Here is a 15,639-nt window from a genome sequence, read left to right as displayed (position 1 = left end):
CGATGAGGAAGATGCTCATTATGGATCTAATACAATCTCTGGAACCTCCAATGCTGTTCATGACCCCGCGTTCGTCAAGATACAGAATGTATCTCAGAATCTCCGCCAATGCGGATTGATATCCCCGCTTGCAATGCAAAATTCACAAAAACCACACATGTCCCTCTTACCATGATTTACTCTGCATGGTAATCTCCTTGTGGCGCGTAGTATCCGCTGTATCGAGGATCGTACATCGGATTTGGCTGTTGCTGAAGCTGCTGCATTTGTTGAGCTTGTACCTGTTGTTGATATTGGTATGCCTGCTGATTCGTCCATGGCGGCTGCGGCTGCGCGAGTGGTGAAGGGGACATACCAGCCCAGTAAACAGATGAGCGAGGACTGATCCGTCGGCCATCGATCATGGAACTGGATCCAGGGTAATGCTGATATCCGTAGGTGTGCTCTGCCGCCTGTCTCTGTGCAATAGCTTCTTGTACCATATGGCCGGCCACGCCTTCTTTGATATTTCGTTTCTCCTGCTCTCGGGCTTCAATCGCCCCAATAAGTCCGATCGACGGATCTGGCGTCTTGCTTCTCTCACCCACTTGAATCAATGGACCCCCAGTCATTCTTGCTACATGTTCTTGCTCCCGTGCTGACAAATGAGACGAATAATCGATCAGGAGAGAATTCCTCGAGCTTGGTCGTCCAAATGAGTCTCTCTTCATCTGCAACTTGTTCGGAGACTGCTCAATTTTGCTGTACGAGATACTTCGGCGAGGAGCATATCCACTGGGCACTCGAGCAGCCACAGCTCGCTGCTGAACGAATTCTTCCGCTGTCAACCCCCCACCGGGGCTTTGTCGTCCTATCGTTGCTCCAGGTTGCCAGGCATAACTAGAAGATCGGGAATGATTTAGCCGTGGGCTTCCCCGTTCCACATACGAGGATCTCTTCTTCTCATTCGGAGTCTGGCCTCCAGGTGACACTCTGTCGTCATGGGAAGATCGAGGCAAAGGAGTGGCAGGCGCTGTGTAAGGATGGTCGAATGGCGACTGGCGCCCTGCAAGTCTACCAGCAGTAGGAGGACGACTGTGGCCCGGCGTCAACGTTGGAGTAAAAGTCGTGCCAAAGTCAACGGCAGGAATATCCGCTTCGCCGGACTGTTGTTCAGCGTTACGGTCACGGCCCAATGTGGAATCTCCCACGGTCTTGAGCACCCCAGTTCTCGTCTTTCGGCGGACGGATTGCAGATTGGTATCCTCCGAAAGGCTGTCATAATCGGGCGAGGCAGTCGATTCATTGTCGTAGTTGGAAGCCGAATATCGAGACATGCTCTCGGGCGACTGAGCCCGTTGAGGTGGTGCTAGAAGAAGGGACGAGCTGGGAGCTGGGACCGGCTTTCGAGGAATCGCCTTCCGTGTTGTCCAATGTTCGGTGGGGTCTCGGGCGTGCACTGGTCTGACATCAGCCGGGCTTTGTGTATACGCAGCGTCTGCTACCGTTGCTTGAGAAGCAAGTTGATTAGCAGACATTTCTTCGCCGTTAGAGAGCTCATTTACCCCTCGGAGCCCCTGATCTTGTTCCCCTTGGCGCCCGTTCTTCCACGCCACCATCGCCGCTTGGCCCGCCGCCCCACTGCTCGCAAGTTTATTCACCTCCACCATCTGAGACAAAGTCGCATTTGACATGCGACTTTTTTCTCGTCGTAGATCTGGCCGTGCATCTGGTCTCTTCTGTGGTGCATCACCAGCCTGGTGCTGAAAATCGGGAGGAGCCAGTACTGGTGCCGGTGGGGTCGACTCCCTCACCTCATCCTGGATATCTTCTGGATTAGTGTGCGGTATTTGTCCGTCGCTCTCGGAGCTATAGCGAATATCCGACGATTCCAGTTCGCTGGCAAGACTCGCGCTCTTGTACGGGTTGCTGTGACCTGGAGGTGGAAGAGGTTGGACAGGCTCCGAATCAGTGTATTCAGCTGACAATCTGGAAGGATGATAGTTCTCCTTTGGGAGACGAGTCGGGCTGGATGAAACATATGCCACTGACTCTGATACAGACCGTGTGTGGTGATTTTGCCCAGGAACAAGTAGCCCGACATTTGCTGGCGCCGTGGACGCTTTGTTTGGCGTGCCAAATACAGTGTCCGCCGACTGGTCATGTTGATGTCGAGAAGAAGGCGTTGATCGAATCGAAGCCCCATCATCATAGTGTACACCATGCCTTGATTCCGAATGGGTCCGGCCGGGTCTTCTGCTTTCCAAGTTGCTGCTCGACTGACTTTGTGCTGTCATTGCCATCCTCTTTGAGGTCATGTTTTTCATTTGCTTCCGCCATTCTCGCTCAGTCCACTTGTCACTGCCTTGCGTATGGATTAGCGCTGCCACATCGATGATGTCCAAGTAGCCATATCGTCGCTCCTTGGGCATAGCGAACATGAGTCCTCGTGTGTCCCACGTGTCGGCAATCAGTCGTTGTGGGCGACCATAGAGGTGGAAAATGTCGTAGACCGGGAAGAGCCAGCGAAGCATCATTTCGAATCCAGACACAGCAGGGTGTAGCTCAGGCATGACGAATACAAAACCTTCCGTTTTCGACTCTGGTTTCGAATGAATTGTGATGCGGCCTTCAACCTTCACGAGAGTCGATTGGTCGATCAGGGGTTTTGATTGAGGGTAAATAGCGTATGCGGAATATGCGTCGGTGATGGTCGCTATGGGCGTTGCCTTTTTCGTTTTCTTGGTATCATAGAACTTGAGGTCCCCTTTCGGCAAGGCTGGTCGTTCGTACACTGACTTCTTTTTTATGGTCTTGTTGGATCTCTGCCATTCTTTCTCATCGGGTGGTTCGATGACACACCAGCACCGCCTCCAAGGAGTTCCCGCACCAAATCGAACTCGTGCCCAATCTTCCGTTCTAAATTTTGTTCTTTCCATAATTGTCCGAATGTTGTTCAAGAACTTTCCCTTGCCAGCGATCAAGGAACCTGTGTATAACTCTTGCAGAGATGCATGCTCAAACATCGCCAGCCGTATTCCGGCCGTCCATTGTGTGAGGGAATGAAGCGAGTTGAAGTGAAGCAGATATCGATTCTTGCCGGCGGTGGATATTGAAAGCACATTTTGAAGAGGCTGGACGTCGGGATTTCGCGTTGGAAGGGTTTCGATCTGTGAAGCATTCAGCAATCTGGGACGACCTGGATTTCCTGAAGATATACCATCTTGATGGAGGCATCCGCCAGGTTGATGAAAGTTGGAGCGACCTCCCCATCTTGACCGGCTGCATCCAGAGCAGCTGCATCCCAAAGTGATAGCACAGTGCCTACTAGCTGAGCAAAACATTCCGTCCAGTTGCGGTCGACATTTGGTCTTCCCTCTAAAAATGGTTAACTCTTTCCTGTGTTTCGAACGGAGAGGAAACGTACGGTTGTCAAGATCGTTGAGTTTTAGAAAATACCCTGCACGCTAGGGTTAGCATTCTCCTCGATCCTAACAAGGACCCATCAGCACCTTCTTGATAAAGCTTGTTGCTGTGACTCGACAGGAAACTAGGGGCCTGGTCAGCACTAAGGCCTAGTACATAAATCAAATACGCATTTTCCAACCTGAACACCGGTAACAACTCCTCAATGTGATTGTCCTTTCCCGGCTCTATCGACGGAGGGGCGTATACCATGGATGTCGGCCGGGAAGCAATCCGGTCTGTCCAAGGATTTGATCGAGGATTGTCAGCGGGGGCTGCGGCGGATTGGTCCTGGAATTGAGTTGGTGAGTCTTTGTCGACTGCTTGGGTCTGACCGTTAGAAGACGTCTTGGAGAGCGACGGGATAGAAGCATTGGAATGGTGGAACGCTGCGGCTTTCAAGCTCTCGGACAAGTTTCGAAGGCGGCCCATGTTGGCATCAGAGTCTTCGGCTCAGACTCAGCGAGTGAAGAGAAGGAACAAGGACCGTTGCAACCACGGATTGCGATAGCCTCGCCAAAACCCCGTCTAACTTGTCAACGAAGATGTATCCAACAAGTCCATGAGAGGAAGGGGGGTAAAAAAATGTTTGTTGGATGCAGAAAAGCCGGGCTGGGAGAACGTGGCGCAGCGCAGCGCAGCCGGTAAAGAGCCAAAGAGACTCCTTGGGAAATGGGAGATCGGAGAGCGGAACAGTACAACGAGCGTGGGGATGGAAGCCAAGGAGATAATAATGAAGAGAATTAAAGATGCAGCGGAAGTCTGAAGTGGAAACGAATGAAGTAAAGTCTATGGGTTGGTGGTAATGGAGCTGGTGTATATTTTTTGCGTTTTGTTATGCCCATTTTCCGAATAAAAGGTGGTAGCGACTAAACAAATTAGGTCAATGAGGAACAATCAAGAAACACTACGATCCCACTGAAGTAATGAGATCGAATGAATGAGCCTGGGTCTGTGGTCAATGGTCACCTCTTCGTCACCACTACCAACTCCCACCACACTAGGGCTAGAGTCCTGCAGAGATTGGATGGCCCGGCAAACAAAGCGCTGGAGACGCAATCAATTGAACCGCTGACGTCGACGACGGCAGTTTGCGGGTCTAAATCGTAGTCGGCTACCAGGCTACCAAAGAAGGGCGGCAGTGGGCAGAGTTTCAGGGTGTGAAGAAAGCGTGTTGTCCACTGGCCCAGCGTCATCAAACCTAGAGATTCGATGGGAACTTAACTCATTTAGCTACGGTTTGGAAGCGCCTTGGGTGCCGGGTCCTGACTTGACATCAGGTTGGACAAGCTAGCTGCTCTGGGGTGTTGGATCTGCTTCAAATGCTACTACACAGAGCACGCTGCTCTCCACCTCACCGTTAGATGTTCTTTCATGATTCTTTACCGATGACGGATTGTCCGTCACCATCTCTTATTGCTTGCGTGGCTATCGGATACACCCCGGACTATTACTCACCACCGTTCGAACTTTCTGTCCTCTTGTCCTTAGCTGCATGCAACCTGTCCTCATCTTGTATCCAATCGGATCCCCCTCCTTGTCACGCGTTGGAAACATGGAACGAAGGATTCGGTTAGGCGGCGCCGCAATGTGCATTTCTCCGAGAGCTCACCAAATTGCGGAGGTGGTAGTGGAAGGGCTATGAGAATCGAAAAGATTGCGCATCTAAATGCCCCCAAAATAGCCATGGATTAAGGCAGTAAGACACTGGTCGCTATGACATGGCCTTCAGCTTGGGTCGCCCGGCTCTCACCGGCGAGACATGCATGGTTGACAAGGGCAATGTCGCCGATTACTGGTAGTCTGACTCCACACCTGAGACCCTATGGTGGAGCCTCGTCTAATATGATTTTGACTCGGGCGTGTTTGTCTGTCCAGCACGGAAGTCCGACATCAAGAGATTACTGTAGCCCTACAAAAGATTTATATATGCGCCGAGCAGTCAGCCGGACAAGAATCACTGCCCATTCATCTAAGACGGAGATATAAAGAATGACACCACTCAGTATGCAAACACGCCAGGGACCAAATCCAGAAAGAAGCTAGTCGAGTTTGAGGTTGGCCTTGAATGGCTCTGATTGAAGCGATTCCCTCATCAAGTTAATGTTACAGGTTCTTCTGAAAGACGAGATAATCCCATCAAGCCTCTGTTTGTTGAAAGCACAATGATCTGTCCATCATCAAGTAAAACACGCGAGAAACCGTCCTGTTGTACCGCCGTGTAGGCATGAAATCGTCACCATACTCCTTATTCACACCCCATCCAAACTTGGGTTCATTTGAGAGAATCATTATAAGCGGAATTTGTTGGAGGAAGCACGTGCACCCTCAAGCTGGAGTCTCGTTGAAGCTCCGTAGAGCCATAGCGACACGCGAATCCGAGTCGACCAGTCCGTCATCTTCAACAACTTGTTCTTGGTTGTGTTGATCGCTTGTCTTGTTTTCCGCTGCCTTCATGTCTGCTTGCTCGGCAGCATGCGCCACGGTGGCCTCAAGATTGGGGTCGATGAGCGAGGAATGTGTCTGGCCTTGGGGATTCAATAGGAAATTGATGTTGTTGTTTGTCTGACCTCCTATTCCTGTACCTGCTTCTACTCGCACAAAGCCATACTCGGGGTTTGATTCATTTGGAGGTGTCGCTGCAGTGTAGTAGGCCGTCCCCTGTGGCGGGTATGAGACGTGATCGGCCGCTGCAGTCGACAACGCTTCGAGGGTGTGGGCTGCCACTTGCCGGAACGTGTCTGAGGTATTTGGGGTCTGCGGTGGTGGTGTGGTGTCAGTTTCTTCCGCATTTGGATCAGACACGTACACCCAGGTCACTGAATTTGGTCAGCCATTTCAAGGAAATCCGAGAACAGGAACATTCACATTGCTGGGGCACTGGGAGGAAGCTTGCCAGCTCCTCTGCCGAGTAGGACTGGGCATTCTTGAAAAAGCGGTCGAGACTGTTGTCCTGGTTGTCCCTGTCGAATGTCGCGTTTTGGTGGTGGCGGAAAGTGATGCCTTGGAATGGTCAGTTTCTGGTCTTCACACCTCTTCATATCATGGCATACCCTCAGACCGGACACACTGGCGACGGGACTTTTGGCATTGCCCACAGACAGGTCTCGCCTGAAGTCGCAAGGTCAGGACCGATCTCAAAACCCGGAGCACCACGGAAGACACGCTCACTCACTTCGTCGCATTTGAGTTTCCTGCTTCTGCAAGTTTGGCATCCAGTGCGGCTTCTTCTCACCGCACTGGATGCTTTTGGCTTGACAACTTTGGCGGGCATGATTTTGTTTGCGGCTTCTGTTGGAAGCAGGTTTCCCGACCAAGGAAGTGAAATTTTGGAAAGTCTACCGTGCTAACTTTGCCGCAGGCGAGTTGCTCATGGCTGGGTTCTTCGGTCGAGAATCGGAAGTAAGTTCTTCCGAAGCGACACGTGATAGCACGGTAGGCGCCACGGCATAATGAGACGCATATCCTGCCCTTGAAGTTGGTGGTTGGCCATGACAGTGTTTGGTGAAAAAGGTGTAAAGGCATGAAGAGGCCTATTTGTACTAGTACAGGTTTCTGGCTCGACGTCCTCTGCATTCAATCTCGAGGACGGTCTCTCGACACTTTCAACTAGTAGATGATTCAAGTGTCTACTTCTTTGCCTTCTTCTTTGGTCGTTGCTCTTCTTCGTCATCGTCTATGACCTCGTCATCATCCCCATCGGCATCAGCCATCTCGGCATCACTGCCAGCATCGCTACCACTACTTTCATGGGCAGAATCGTATTCTTCAGCCACATCACTCTCGGATTCGGCTTGGAAATCCTCATCGGGGGACTCGTCATCTTCATCGGCTGAGCCTCTGTTAATACCAGCATCATCGTCATCATCGCTTGACGCGAGATCTTGGTCGTCAAGAGCCGCCTTCAACAACGTGGATGAGTCGTCCAGCATCTCGTTCTTGAATCGAATACCTTTGGCCTTGACAAGGTAGTTAGTTAATCAGGAAAGCAAACAGAGAGTCATTAATGGTCACATACTTGAAAGAAGCTTTCTAGCGGTTGTTGCTCTTCACGATTGATATTGCTGAATTGATGCTCGCCTTGTCCGCCCTTCAAGGTCATCGTAATATCGAAGGTTCTGCTTGCCGCCAAGGCTCCTCCCACACGCGACATGGTGATGCTCTGTATTGATTCGATTTGTACGTATGTGGCGGGTTTTGGAACGAACATGAAGCTCTTGTCCAAGCAAAACAGGAGACCTTCATTAGCCTTGATGGAGCACTTAACCCCGTTCATGTTGTGGTGACTGACGAAGTCTTTCGAGGGCATGATGATTTTCTTCCCAGACAGCCCCTTGAAGACTTTCGCAATGACATGATGGATCGGTGCTTCATAATGTGCATCCAACTTATCTTTGTACTTGGTTTCGAGCAACTCTTCTGTCATGTTGAGATCTAGATTCACCTCGTCATCAAGCTTCAGTTGCATGACAATGAAAGGATATCGGGTCTGTCCTTGCCGAAGAGGAGGATCAAGGCCAAGGGTGATGAGTGTATGCATGTCGTCATTCTTGGGGAGGATGAAGAATTTCTTGATAGATTGATATTGAATCTTGTAATCGTATGTTTTGCCACGCAGGCGGAAGGAATTTTCGTACATGTCGATATCGAAACGCCCTCTGAAGTGCTGTCAGTGGAATTCTTCTCGATGTCACTCGTAATACGTACCTCGGGGTGAGATGAAGAATGTCTTGAAACGTAGCGAATGTGGCACCAGCAACCTCGCCAATCTCTGCCTTATCCATCAAGGTCTCATAAAACAAGTTGGCGGCATTTTGTTCCCCATCTTCTTCCTCTTCTGCCCCACTTCCCTCATCTCCATTCACCTCCTTTTTGGATACTGTGCCAGGTATGTAAAACCGCATTTCCACGAGTTCATCGCGACCTGCAGCTGCTTTACGGCCTCGATTCCTGGTGCTGCCAGCCTTGTGACCATTTGCGCCATTTTGGGTAGGTTCTGAACCAAGGTTGAACTCAACGGCGATCTCATTCTTGCCAGCCAAATTTGTATTTGAAATCTCCGAATAGGGTATCTCGAAGGCTGGCCTGTTCTGGACATTGAATGCCAACTCGGCTCTCCCAAATTCAGCCTTCCCCCAATTCCACCCTCGGAGAGCATGTTCCTTATGTTCTAGGCTGATGCCGTACCAGATTTTGAAAGCCTTTGCGGCGCGGTCGAAGTCTTCTTGTTCAAAGCCATCGAGTTGAATGACTGTCGCGTCTCGTGTGATGATTTTTAGTTCGTAGCCTTTTGACGCTCTGCTCCATTGCGCAGCGCCGATTTGGTTACTGTCCAGGGTAAAAGGTTCACTTCCTCCGCTGGGTTTCCATCCGAGACCGCTCTCTGCAAGCCTACACCGTCCGGATTGCTTTGACAGGTCGAGATAGATGTTCTCAAAAGTCTCCCTGCCGCCAAAGTCAGACGAAAAGTTCGAGTTCCAAGAAAGCGACACTAACATGATTGGGGACACTGCGCCGCTGGCGACAGGACGGAAGGTGTCGACGTTGATTCACTAGAAACTGAGGTCGCGAGAAGAAGAGGAAGTGACTGCGAAGACGAGATGCGGAAGGAAAAGGGAGAGTATGAAGTCAAAGGAATTTCAAGTTGGCGAACTCACAATTTACATTCGATGAGCCCAGTCTCGAAACTTTCAAGGTCAACGTCGAGCGGCGGCGCGGCTCGCGATTCAAGAAGGCTTGGCGCGTTCTCCCACCAAGCTTCACTTCTTGACCTCAAAGGACAGACATGGGTACTTGCTCAAACAAGACCCAACCCTTCAAAGACACTATCACAGCAAAGAACTTGGTCGTTCGGCGAGCTGATACAATGATATACGTTGTCTTATTGTCCGAGGAAGATGAGGTCAACCCAAAGAGCACCTCGGAGCTGCAGAGAGTGCTCCAGCCGAAAGATCAAATGTAACAAAATCATTCCCTGTGGCCCATGCATCAAAAGGGGGCAGGCTTCACGATGCAGCCGTGAAACCGTACTCGTACGAGGCGTTGTAACCATGTGAGTCAATATCATGTAAGGCTATTTCATTACAGTCAAGTTTCTCATCGTCTCGGGCCATCAGCGCGGAGGATCCAGGCCAGAGTACCGTTCCAGCAAGATTTCGGCTAGAAAATGAACACCTCTCCAATAACATCCAAGACTCAGATCGGACCATATCCATCACCGACCCCTTTTCGCCTCCATTTTCTGTCGAGATTGTTGAAGACCTGGAGAAGCTCATGAGAACTGCGTTGACAAATCGATTCGTCTCTCCAATCCATGACTGGAGTGATATCCATCTCCCTTCTCGTGTTCAAAGCCTCTATTTGATTCGGTGCGGCCGAATTTGGACGTCCTGGGTGCATTGTGCCGTTTTCCACCCTCATTTCGAAAAGCAGCACGAAAGGTTTTGGGAGACACTCGACTCCGGGGGACTGCTGCAGGACCAACCATCGGCCTGGTCCGCTATATACTTTGCGATGCTGGCAGTGAGTGCATGGAGTCAATTTGCCAGTACGATTTCGCTTACGGACGCCATAGGCTGCGCTTCTAACAAGGAATGAAGAAACCAGTACTGATATGTTTCCAAATGGTCTGTCACCGGCTGGCCCCGTCTTCTGAGGGCGTCGCGCACAACGGCGTACTAACTTCTCGATTATCTAGAAAATTTGTCAATGTTGCTTCGAAATTGGTACGCCTCCTCCTTGTATTGTCTGGAACAAAGCAACTATCTGAGGACCCACGACTATCAATTCGTGCAAGCCTTGGGAATCCTGCAAATGTGCTGCTGGGCCGTGGGGGATTTTCAATTTCGCTCTTTCTTGATCAGCCATGCAATACGGATTGGCAACGGGCTCGGTCTCCCGTTTCAGCAAGATGGCAAGAGAACAGTGCTGGAGTGTGAACTGTCTCGACGATTGTGGTGGACATTCATCATCTGTGAATGGTAAATGTAGCCTTCCTTCCACGAATCCTCATGCTGACTCAAAATCGTTAAAGGCTCTCGAATATTACGCACAGAGCAAGCATCACCCATGACGACTTCGATGTGACTCTCCCTCTACCTTTGGACGATGCAGATTTAGCCCTGGCATCGCCTCCCTTCGATCGTTCTCTGAACAAGATGTCCCCTTTCGTTTATCATGTAATATTATCACAAGCGTCCCTCGTCATGCACAGATTCTCACGCGATCTCCGTCGCTACCCGGACCTTCTCGAAAAACTTGTCAGAGATGCAGACGAGAAGTTGGCAGAGATTATCACGGCTTTACCAAATCATTTGCACCCCGACGCAGAGAGCTCGGTAGATCTTCAACTCGCAGAAAGCCAGTTTCCATGGGTCCACTGGCAGCGTATAGATCTTACCAGTCTGTTGCTCAATTGCCGAGTTCTGGTCACTCGACAGTGTCGGCGCAAGTGGTCCATGTCGCCAGAAATGGCTCACGGCCCACGCGCCGTGTGCCTGGAATCGGCGCGGATGATAATATCAATTTTGAGTCAGACAGCACTACCACTCCACCAGAGGCGATACTCGTAAGCACCACATACGTTTCTCACAAGGTTCAAGACGTATAACTAACATCTCCCAAGGTCATATACTTTAAGACTGTACAATGCCGGCCTGACTCTTCTCGTCGAGGGCCGTACATCGACCAGAATGCAAGATTCCGAATGGCAGCCATACGTTATCAAATGCATCGAACTCTTGGAGCAGGCTGTTGAGCTTAATATTGTGGCGCTAGCTGCCGTGGAGGCTTTGAGGAAGATGCAAGATGCCGAGACTTTTTCAGAGTCGTAGGTTGTCGACCGAACGACTCGGAAATACATTTTTCATGACCGTCGCCATAGGACAGGCCTTCAGCTTCAACGCTCGAACTCAAGAGACGTCATACAGAAGCCACGACCAAATCCTTCTGCTCCACCCGGCACCCGTGTCCGCTGAAATTACCCAAAAAGCAAGCTCGCGAGCTCAATGGCTAATGACATACATCACCAAAGGTTTGTTTTCCATTCCCATCACTCCAGGAGGACAGCTTCCGCCCCACCAGAAAATTCCCCCGGAAGAACGTGTTGAACACGCCCCAAAACCATATACAGCAGATCCATCAACCGAGGAATGTCGACGCTTCCTTTATCAGGCATCCAGCGCTTTACCTGTGTCCTGGTATACCTTCACTTTACGCCGCAGCCTAGCATGCTTAGTCGGCGAGCCCAAGCCTAGTGCTGGAGATGTCATTGCCCCTCTCTCTTCCAAAACGGCAAGCGACTGTCTGTCGGGGCGTGTCTGGAGGCGTGATTGAGTCTGCCTTCGCACAAATGTAGGACAACGCTTCAGAGTAGTTGAGTTCACACATTTATCGCGAGAAGGCCCGCCAGAGGCATGGCGTCCATGACATGATGCTGAAGAGCCAGCACTGCTTCTGATAGCTGGATCCTCGCCTTCATCATTGAGCCTCACTTTTACTTGAGGCTCATTGGACTTCTGGATCGGCGTCTTTGGTTCCTTCTGGATGTGTTCTTTGCTGATCCGGGCTGGGCAGGAAGCAGAATTCTCAGTAGCCTTTGGCGGCATCAGCATTCGTTCGGGGGTTGTCTGGATGCTGGAACTGCGGCGATGATGTCCCCTGCACAGATCCAGCATGGCCTCACGCTCGTTGTTGGAAACCGGCACGGGACTTTGATGGCTAGGAACCGGTTCACGGCGAGGTGCTGCCAGAGTTCTATCAGTTTCGAAGGCGGCAAGGATGTTATCCAAAGTGCTTCCGTTGAGCAGCGCAGCATGATAGATTTGCGAAGTACTTGCCGGGACGTCGAGCTGAGAATCCGGGGAGTCCGGGTTACAGAGTCTCAAGGGACCATCATGCTCACTTTGGACGTCAATGGCACTATCGGGGGCAGCGTCCGACAACGGAAGCGAGGAAGGCTGCATCGTGTTGGGATCTTCGGTAATGATCTTGCCCAGGGAGTAGAGGGTTTTGAATATTCTGAGCGGAGCACAGAATCCATCTCGAACGTTATGCCATGTTTCAACGATTGTGACACTGCCATCTCTTTTCCGACATCGGGTACACTGGGCCAGAGTTCGACCAGGATGCAGCAAGAAATTCCAGGTTGCTGGGTACCAAGGATCGTCGCGTACGGCCAGTTTGTGAGAAAGGTAAAGAAGAGGAAGTATGTAGAGTCGGAGGGTGAGTAAAAAGAGGAAAACTATATGTTGCAACAACCTGCGAACGGTCTCGTGGATTTCGTGGAAGAGGCTCGTGTCCTCTCTGGAGCTACTCAAACGACTCGATTCGGTGCCGTCAGCTGGCATCACGACTGCATTTCGATGCTGAGGTGAAGGCGACATGTTTCCCTTTGGGTTGTCGTGACCGCAGATAAGATGCTACGGACCAGATGGACGAGGAAAGGATGGACCATGAGACGCAATCTACGGGCATAAAGTCACATGCACAAACACAACAGAGAAAGTTTGCGCTTTGACCGAAGAACTGAAGATCAAAATAGAATGCAGAGAGCGCTTCAAAGCTGTGAGCACATATCTGACAGTTGATTGACACCAAACGGCCAAGGGAAGGTGAGTTACAACATTTGACAGGTGACCCCTGCATTCAGCCTTTGCATCATTGATTATTTGACTCTTTCCACACTTCTCGGTGGCAGGTATGCATTGAGAAGCACATACTGCTAGACCTGATTCTGAACTGAATGCAAGGCCTAGCCGGAGAAGCATGACTTGATCCTGTGTCATGGGTAGCCGAGGAGTATCGTACCCACCATGGAAATACCACATACGATATTTTAGTGATCAAACTTCTGAGAATTCGATTCCATTTCTGTTCTTACAGGAGGGATGGAGCAGTGCAGTTATTGCGTCCTTTCGTGAGAGAAGTCTGAGGGAAAGGGGCAAATGCGTATACGGCGGACCAGAGAAACCACAGACACCGTCTGCTGATCGACTGAAATGCAATCAACGTCGGACGTCTCTTTTTGGGGCTACGAGAAATCTTGCCTTGCCATCCCCATCGGCTACTACGCCATCTCTGCAGCCTCATCCATTGAGCTGATGTGGTAACTTTCAGGCACTTCGACTAATCACCCGCTCAATACCCATCACCGGACTGAAGAGGTGGCCACCACCCATTGGCCAGGCCTGTACGACATCCCAGAAGCCAGACCAAAAACTTGGGCCCTGATTCGTTTCCTGCCCAAGTCTTATTCCTACATCATATCACAGCTATTGGCTAAGTTACACCTTCCGAATGTGGACAATATACTCGAACCTTTGAAACGGGTTTCTCTTTTCTATTCCAGCAATCGGACATGGTTCCAGGACCCACTACCTTCGCCTGCAGACCCAAGAGCACAGCTCAACACAAGACCTGTCAACAGCCCAGGATCCAATCTCAACGTTCATTTGGCATCCTCTTGACAATTTGCGCCTTCCCTTCCCCCTAGGCTGCGACTTAGATTCGTCCATCGTACGATACATTGACCAGACTATGAGTATGCGCGACCGGGATTGAAGGCACTCCCTATGGTAAAGTCAATGACGAATGAGAGATAGTCGGCAGGTTTACGATGGTAGACACTTTTTCGATTGCGACTCCAGCGCCTCCCATACGGATGAAATCACATTTGGTTTTCGACGTTGCTACTTGGCTTATTCAGCATCACTAGCTACCTGGAAAGTAAGTGAACAGCACCCTCGTATCGCAGGAATAATTGCTAGTTCAGTTGGAACAGACCATGCTGACTCTTCTCAGTGGTTGTTCTATATCAAATATCGTCCTTGCAGCCGTCATGGCCCTAGTTTTCATCTTTTACCTACCCACCCACTCTCCACGACCGAAGGGAACAGTGCTGAACAAGCTTCGCCATATGGACTAGCTCGGCGTTGTCCTGATTGCCACGGCCTACACAACATAGTCAATGGTGTTGACATTTGGCGGATCGTAGTGGACGTGGGATGACCATCGCTTCCTTGTTGTGACCATCTTGTTTGGCCTCACTCCGCTTGGATTTATTGTCAGCCGGTATTTCACCATTCTGACCAACAAAGCACGCCGAGTTTCCCTAGGCAATTTCTGCGGCCTCGCTCACTGATCCTCATTTTCACCGCAACATCAACCTACAGTACATCACTCGTCATCCGCGCTTACTACCTTCTCGGTTTTCCAATTTGCCCAATCCGACTCCGCAATCATGGCAGCTATCTGCGTCCTCCTATTCATCTGTCTTACGATCACTTTTATCCTGCTCAATAGTGCTCTCATGCCAAGATTCGGCTACTCCGTGCCTTAGCATGTTTTCCACGGCATCTTCATGATCATGCGAGGAAGCTTAATGAATACATCGGCTCGGAGACCTCGTCTGGCAAGACCTATGTATGGCTACAGCGTCTTGCTCGCCATCGGCTGTGGTTCAGCACTTCAAAGTGAGTACAGCATTTATAGCGGCCCAAGATGAAGCCAGAGGAGGTTGCAGCTGCCATTGACTTTGTAAACATTGCCCAGATTGGCAGTATCGTCACCTCTCTAACGATTGCTAGAAGCGCCTTTCAAAGTCTGGCTTTCAACAATCTCCAGTCGGCTCTGGTATGGTACAACTTCAGCGAATCGGAGATAAGAAGTCCTCCTGCTGGTTGCCCAATCCGCGGTTTTCTAACGGGGTAGCGAGGATGTGAAGCAACAGGTCGTTCAGGCCTTCACACAAGCCGTGGACAACGTCTTCGTTCTCGCCACCACCGCAGGAGCAGTAACACCCGCGAGCGCGTTACTTACGAAAAGAGAGAAAGCTTTTCATGCAGAGTGTCGCCAGAGGCTAAAATAGCAGTTTTGGCGAGTCTGGGGTTATGCTCGAATCGCTTGAGAAGAAGTAAGCCGGAATGCCGACAGGCCGTGGACAGGGTCAAGGCTAGAGGACTTGTAACATCTTGGTTTTGTTTGACCAATGTAGACTCCAAAATAGACCATACAAGTTGTACGACATAGATAAAGTGATATCCGACCCCAATACTGCCTGGTCACTAGTATCGTGGGAATGGAAATACCCCCAATGGCCCACTTGTGCCTTTGCCACTGTCAGTGCCAGAACCTGTCATCAGTCCTTGGCAGGAGAGAAGGCTGCAAAATTCCTTCTGCCCGAGAATCTATCCCACG

General features: G+C 50.6%; 5 protein-coding genes across 5 annotated transcripts; 1 reads left to right on the top strand and 4 right to left on the bottom strand.

Moving 5' to 3' along the window:
• Window positions 1-176: 176 nt before the first annotated feature.
• On the bottom strand, window positions 177-3,876 carry Z518_07537 (uncharacterized protein; the record flags this gene model as incomplete). Its single annotated transcript, XM_013415666.1, has 5 exons — window positions 177-3,149; window positions 3,200-3,357; window positions 3,407-3,439; window positions 3,492-3,529; window positions 3,587-3,876. The coding sequence occupies 5 exons, from the start codon at window positions 3,874-3,876 to the stop codon at window positions 177-179; spliced, it is 3,492 nt and encodes a 1,163-aa protein (XP_013271120.1).
• Window positions 3,877-5,772: 1,896 nt separating this feature from the next.
• Window positions 5,773-6,718, bottom strand: Z518_07536 (uncharacterized protein; the record flags this gene model as incomplete). Its single annotated transcript, XM_013415665.1, has 4 exons — window positions 5,773-6,263; window positions 6,313-6,447; window positions 6,498-6,555; window positions 6,620-6,718. The coding sequence occupies 4 exons, from the start codon at window positions 6,716-6,718 to the stop codon at window positions 5,773-5,775; spliced, it is 783 nt and encodes a 260-aa protein (XP_013271119.1).
• A 355-nt stretch (window positions 6,719-7,073) lies between these two features.
• Window positions 7,074-8,942, bottom strand: Z518_07535 (FACT complex subunit pob3; the record flags this gene model as incomplete). Its single annotated transcript, XM_013415664.1, has 3 exons — window positions 7,074-7,403; window positions 7,463-8,102; window positions 8,152-8,942. 3 exons carry the CDS (start codon window positions 8,940-8,942, stop codon window positions 7,074-7,076), a joined length of 1,761 nt encoding a protein of 586 aa, XP_013271118.1.
• A 1,015-nt stretch (window positions 8,943-9,957) lies between these two features.
• On the top strand, window positions 9,958-11,276 carry Z518_07534 (uncharacterized protein; the record flags this gene model as incomplete). Its single annotated transcript, XM_013415663.1, has 5 exons — window positions 9,958-9,966; window positions 10,019-10,070; window positions 10,142-10,424; window positions 10,478-11,011; window positions 11,069-11,276. 5 exons carry the CDS (start codon window positions 9,958-9,960, stop codon window positions 11,274-11,276), a joined length of 1,086 nt encoding a protein of 361 aa, XP_013271117.1.
• Window positions 11,277-11,612: 336 nt separating this feature from the next.
• Window positions 11,613-12,827, bottom strand: Z518_07533 (uncharacterized protein; the record flags this gene model as incomplete). Its single annotated transcript, XM_013415662.1, has 1 exon — window positions 11,613-12,827. One exon carries the CDS (start codon window positions 12,825-12,827, stop codon window positions 11,613-11,615), a length of 1,215 nt encoding a protein of 404 aa, XP_013271116.1.
• Window positions 12,828-15,639: the final 2,812 nt, after the last annotated feature.

Source organism: Rhinocladiella mackenziei (genome assembly GCF_000835555.1).
Source record: "Rhinocladiella mackenziei CBS 650.93 unplaced genomic scaffold supercont1.5, whole genome shotgun sequence".
In the NCBI taxonomy this organism is placed as follows: Eukaryota; Fungi; Ascomycota; class Eurotiomycetes; order Chaetothyriales; family Herpotrichiellaceae; genus Rhinocladiella; species Rhinocladiella mackenziei.
The sequence above is the reverse complement of the archived record's forward strand: the minus strand, read 5'-3'. Positions and strand labels throughout refer to the sequence as shown.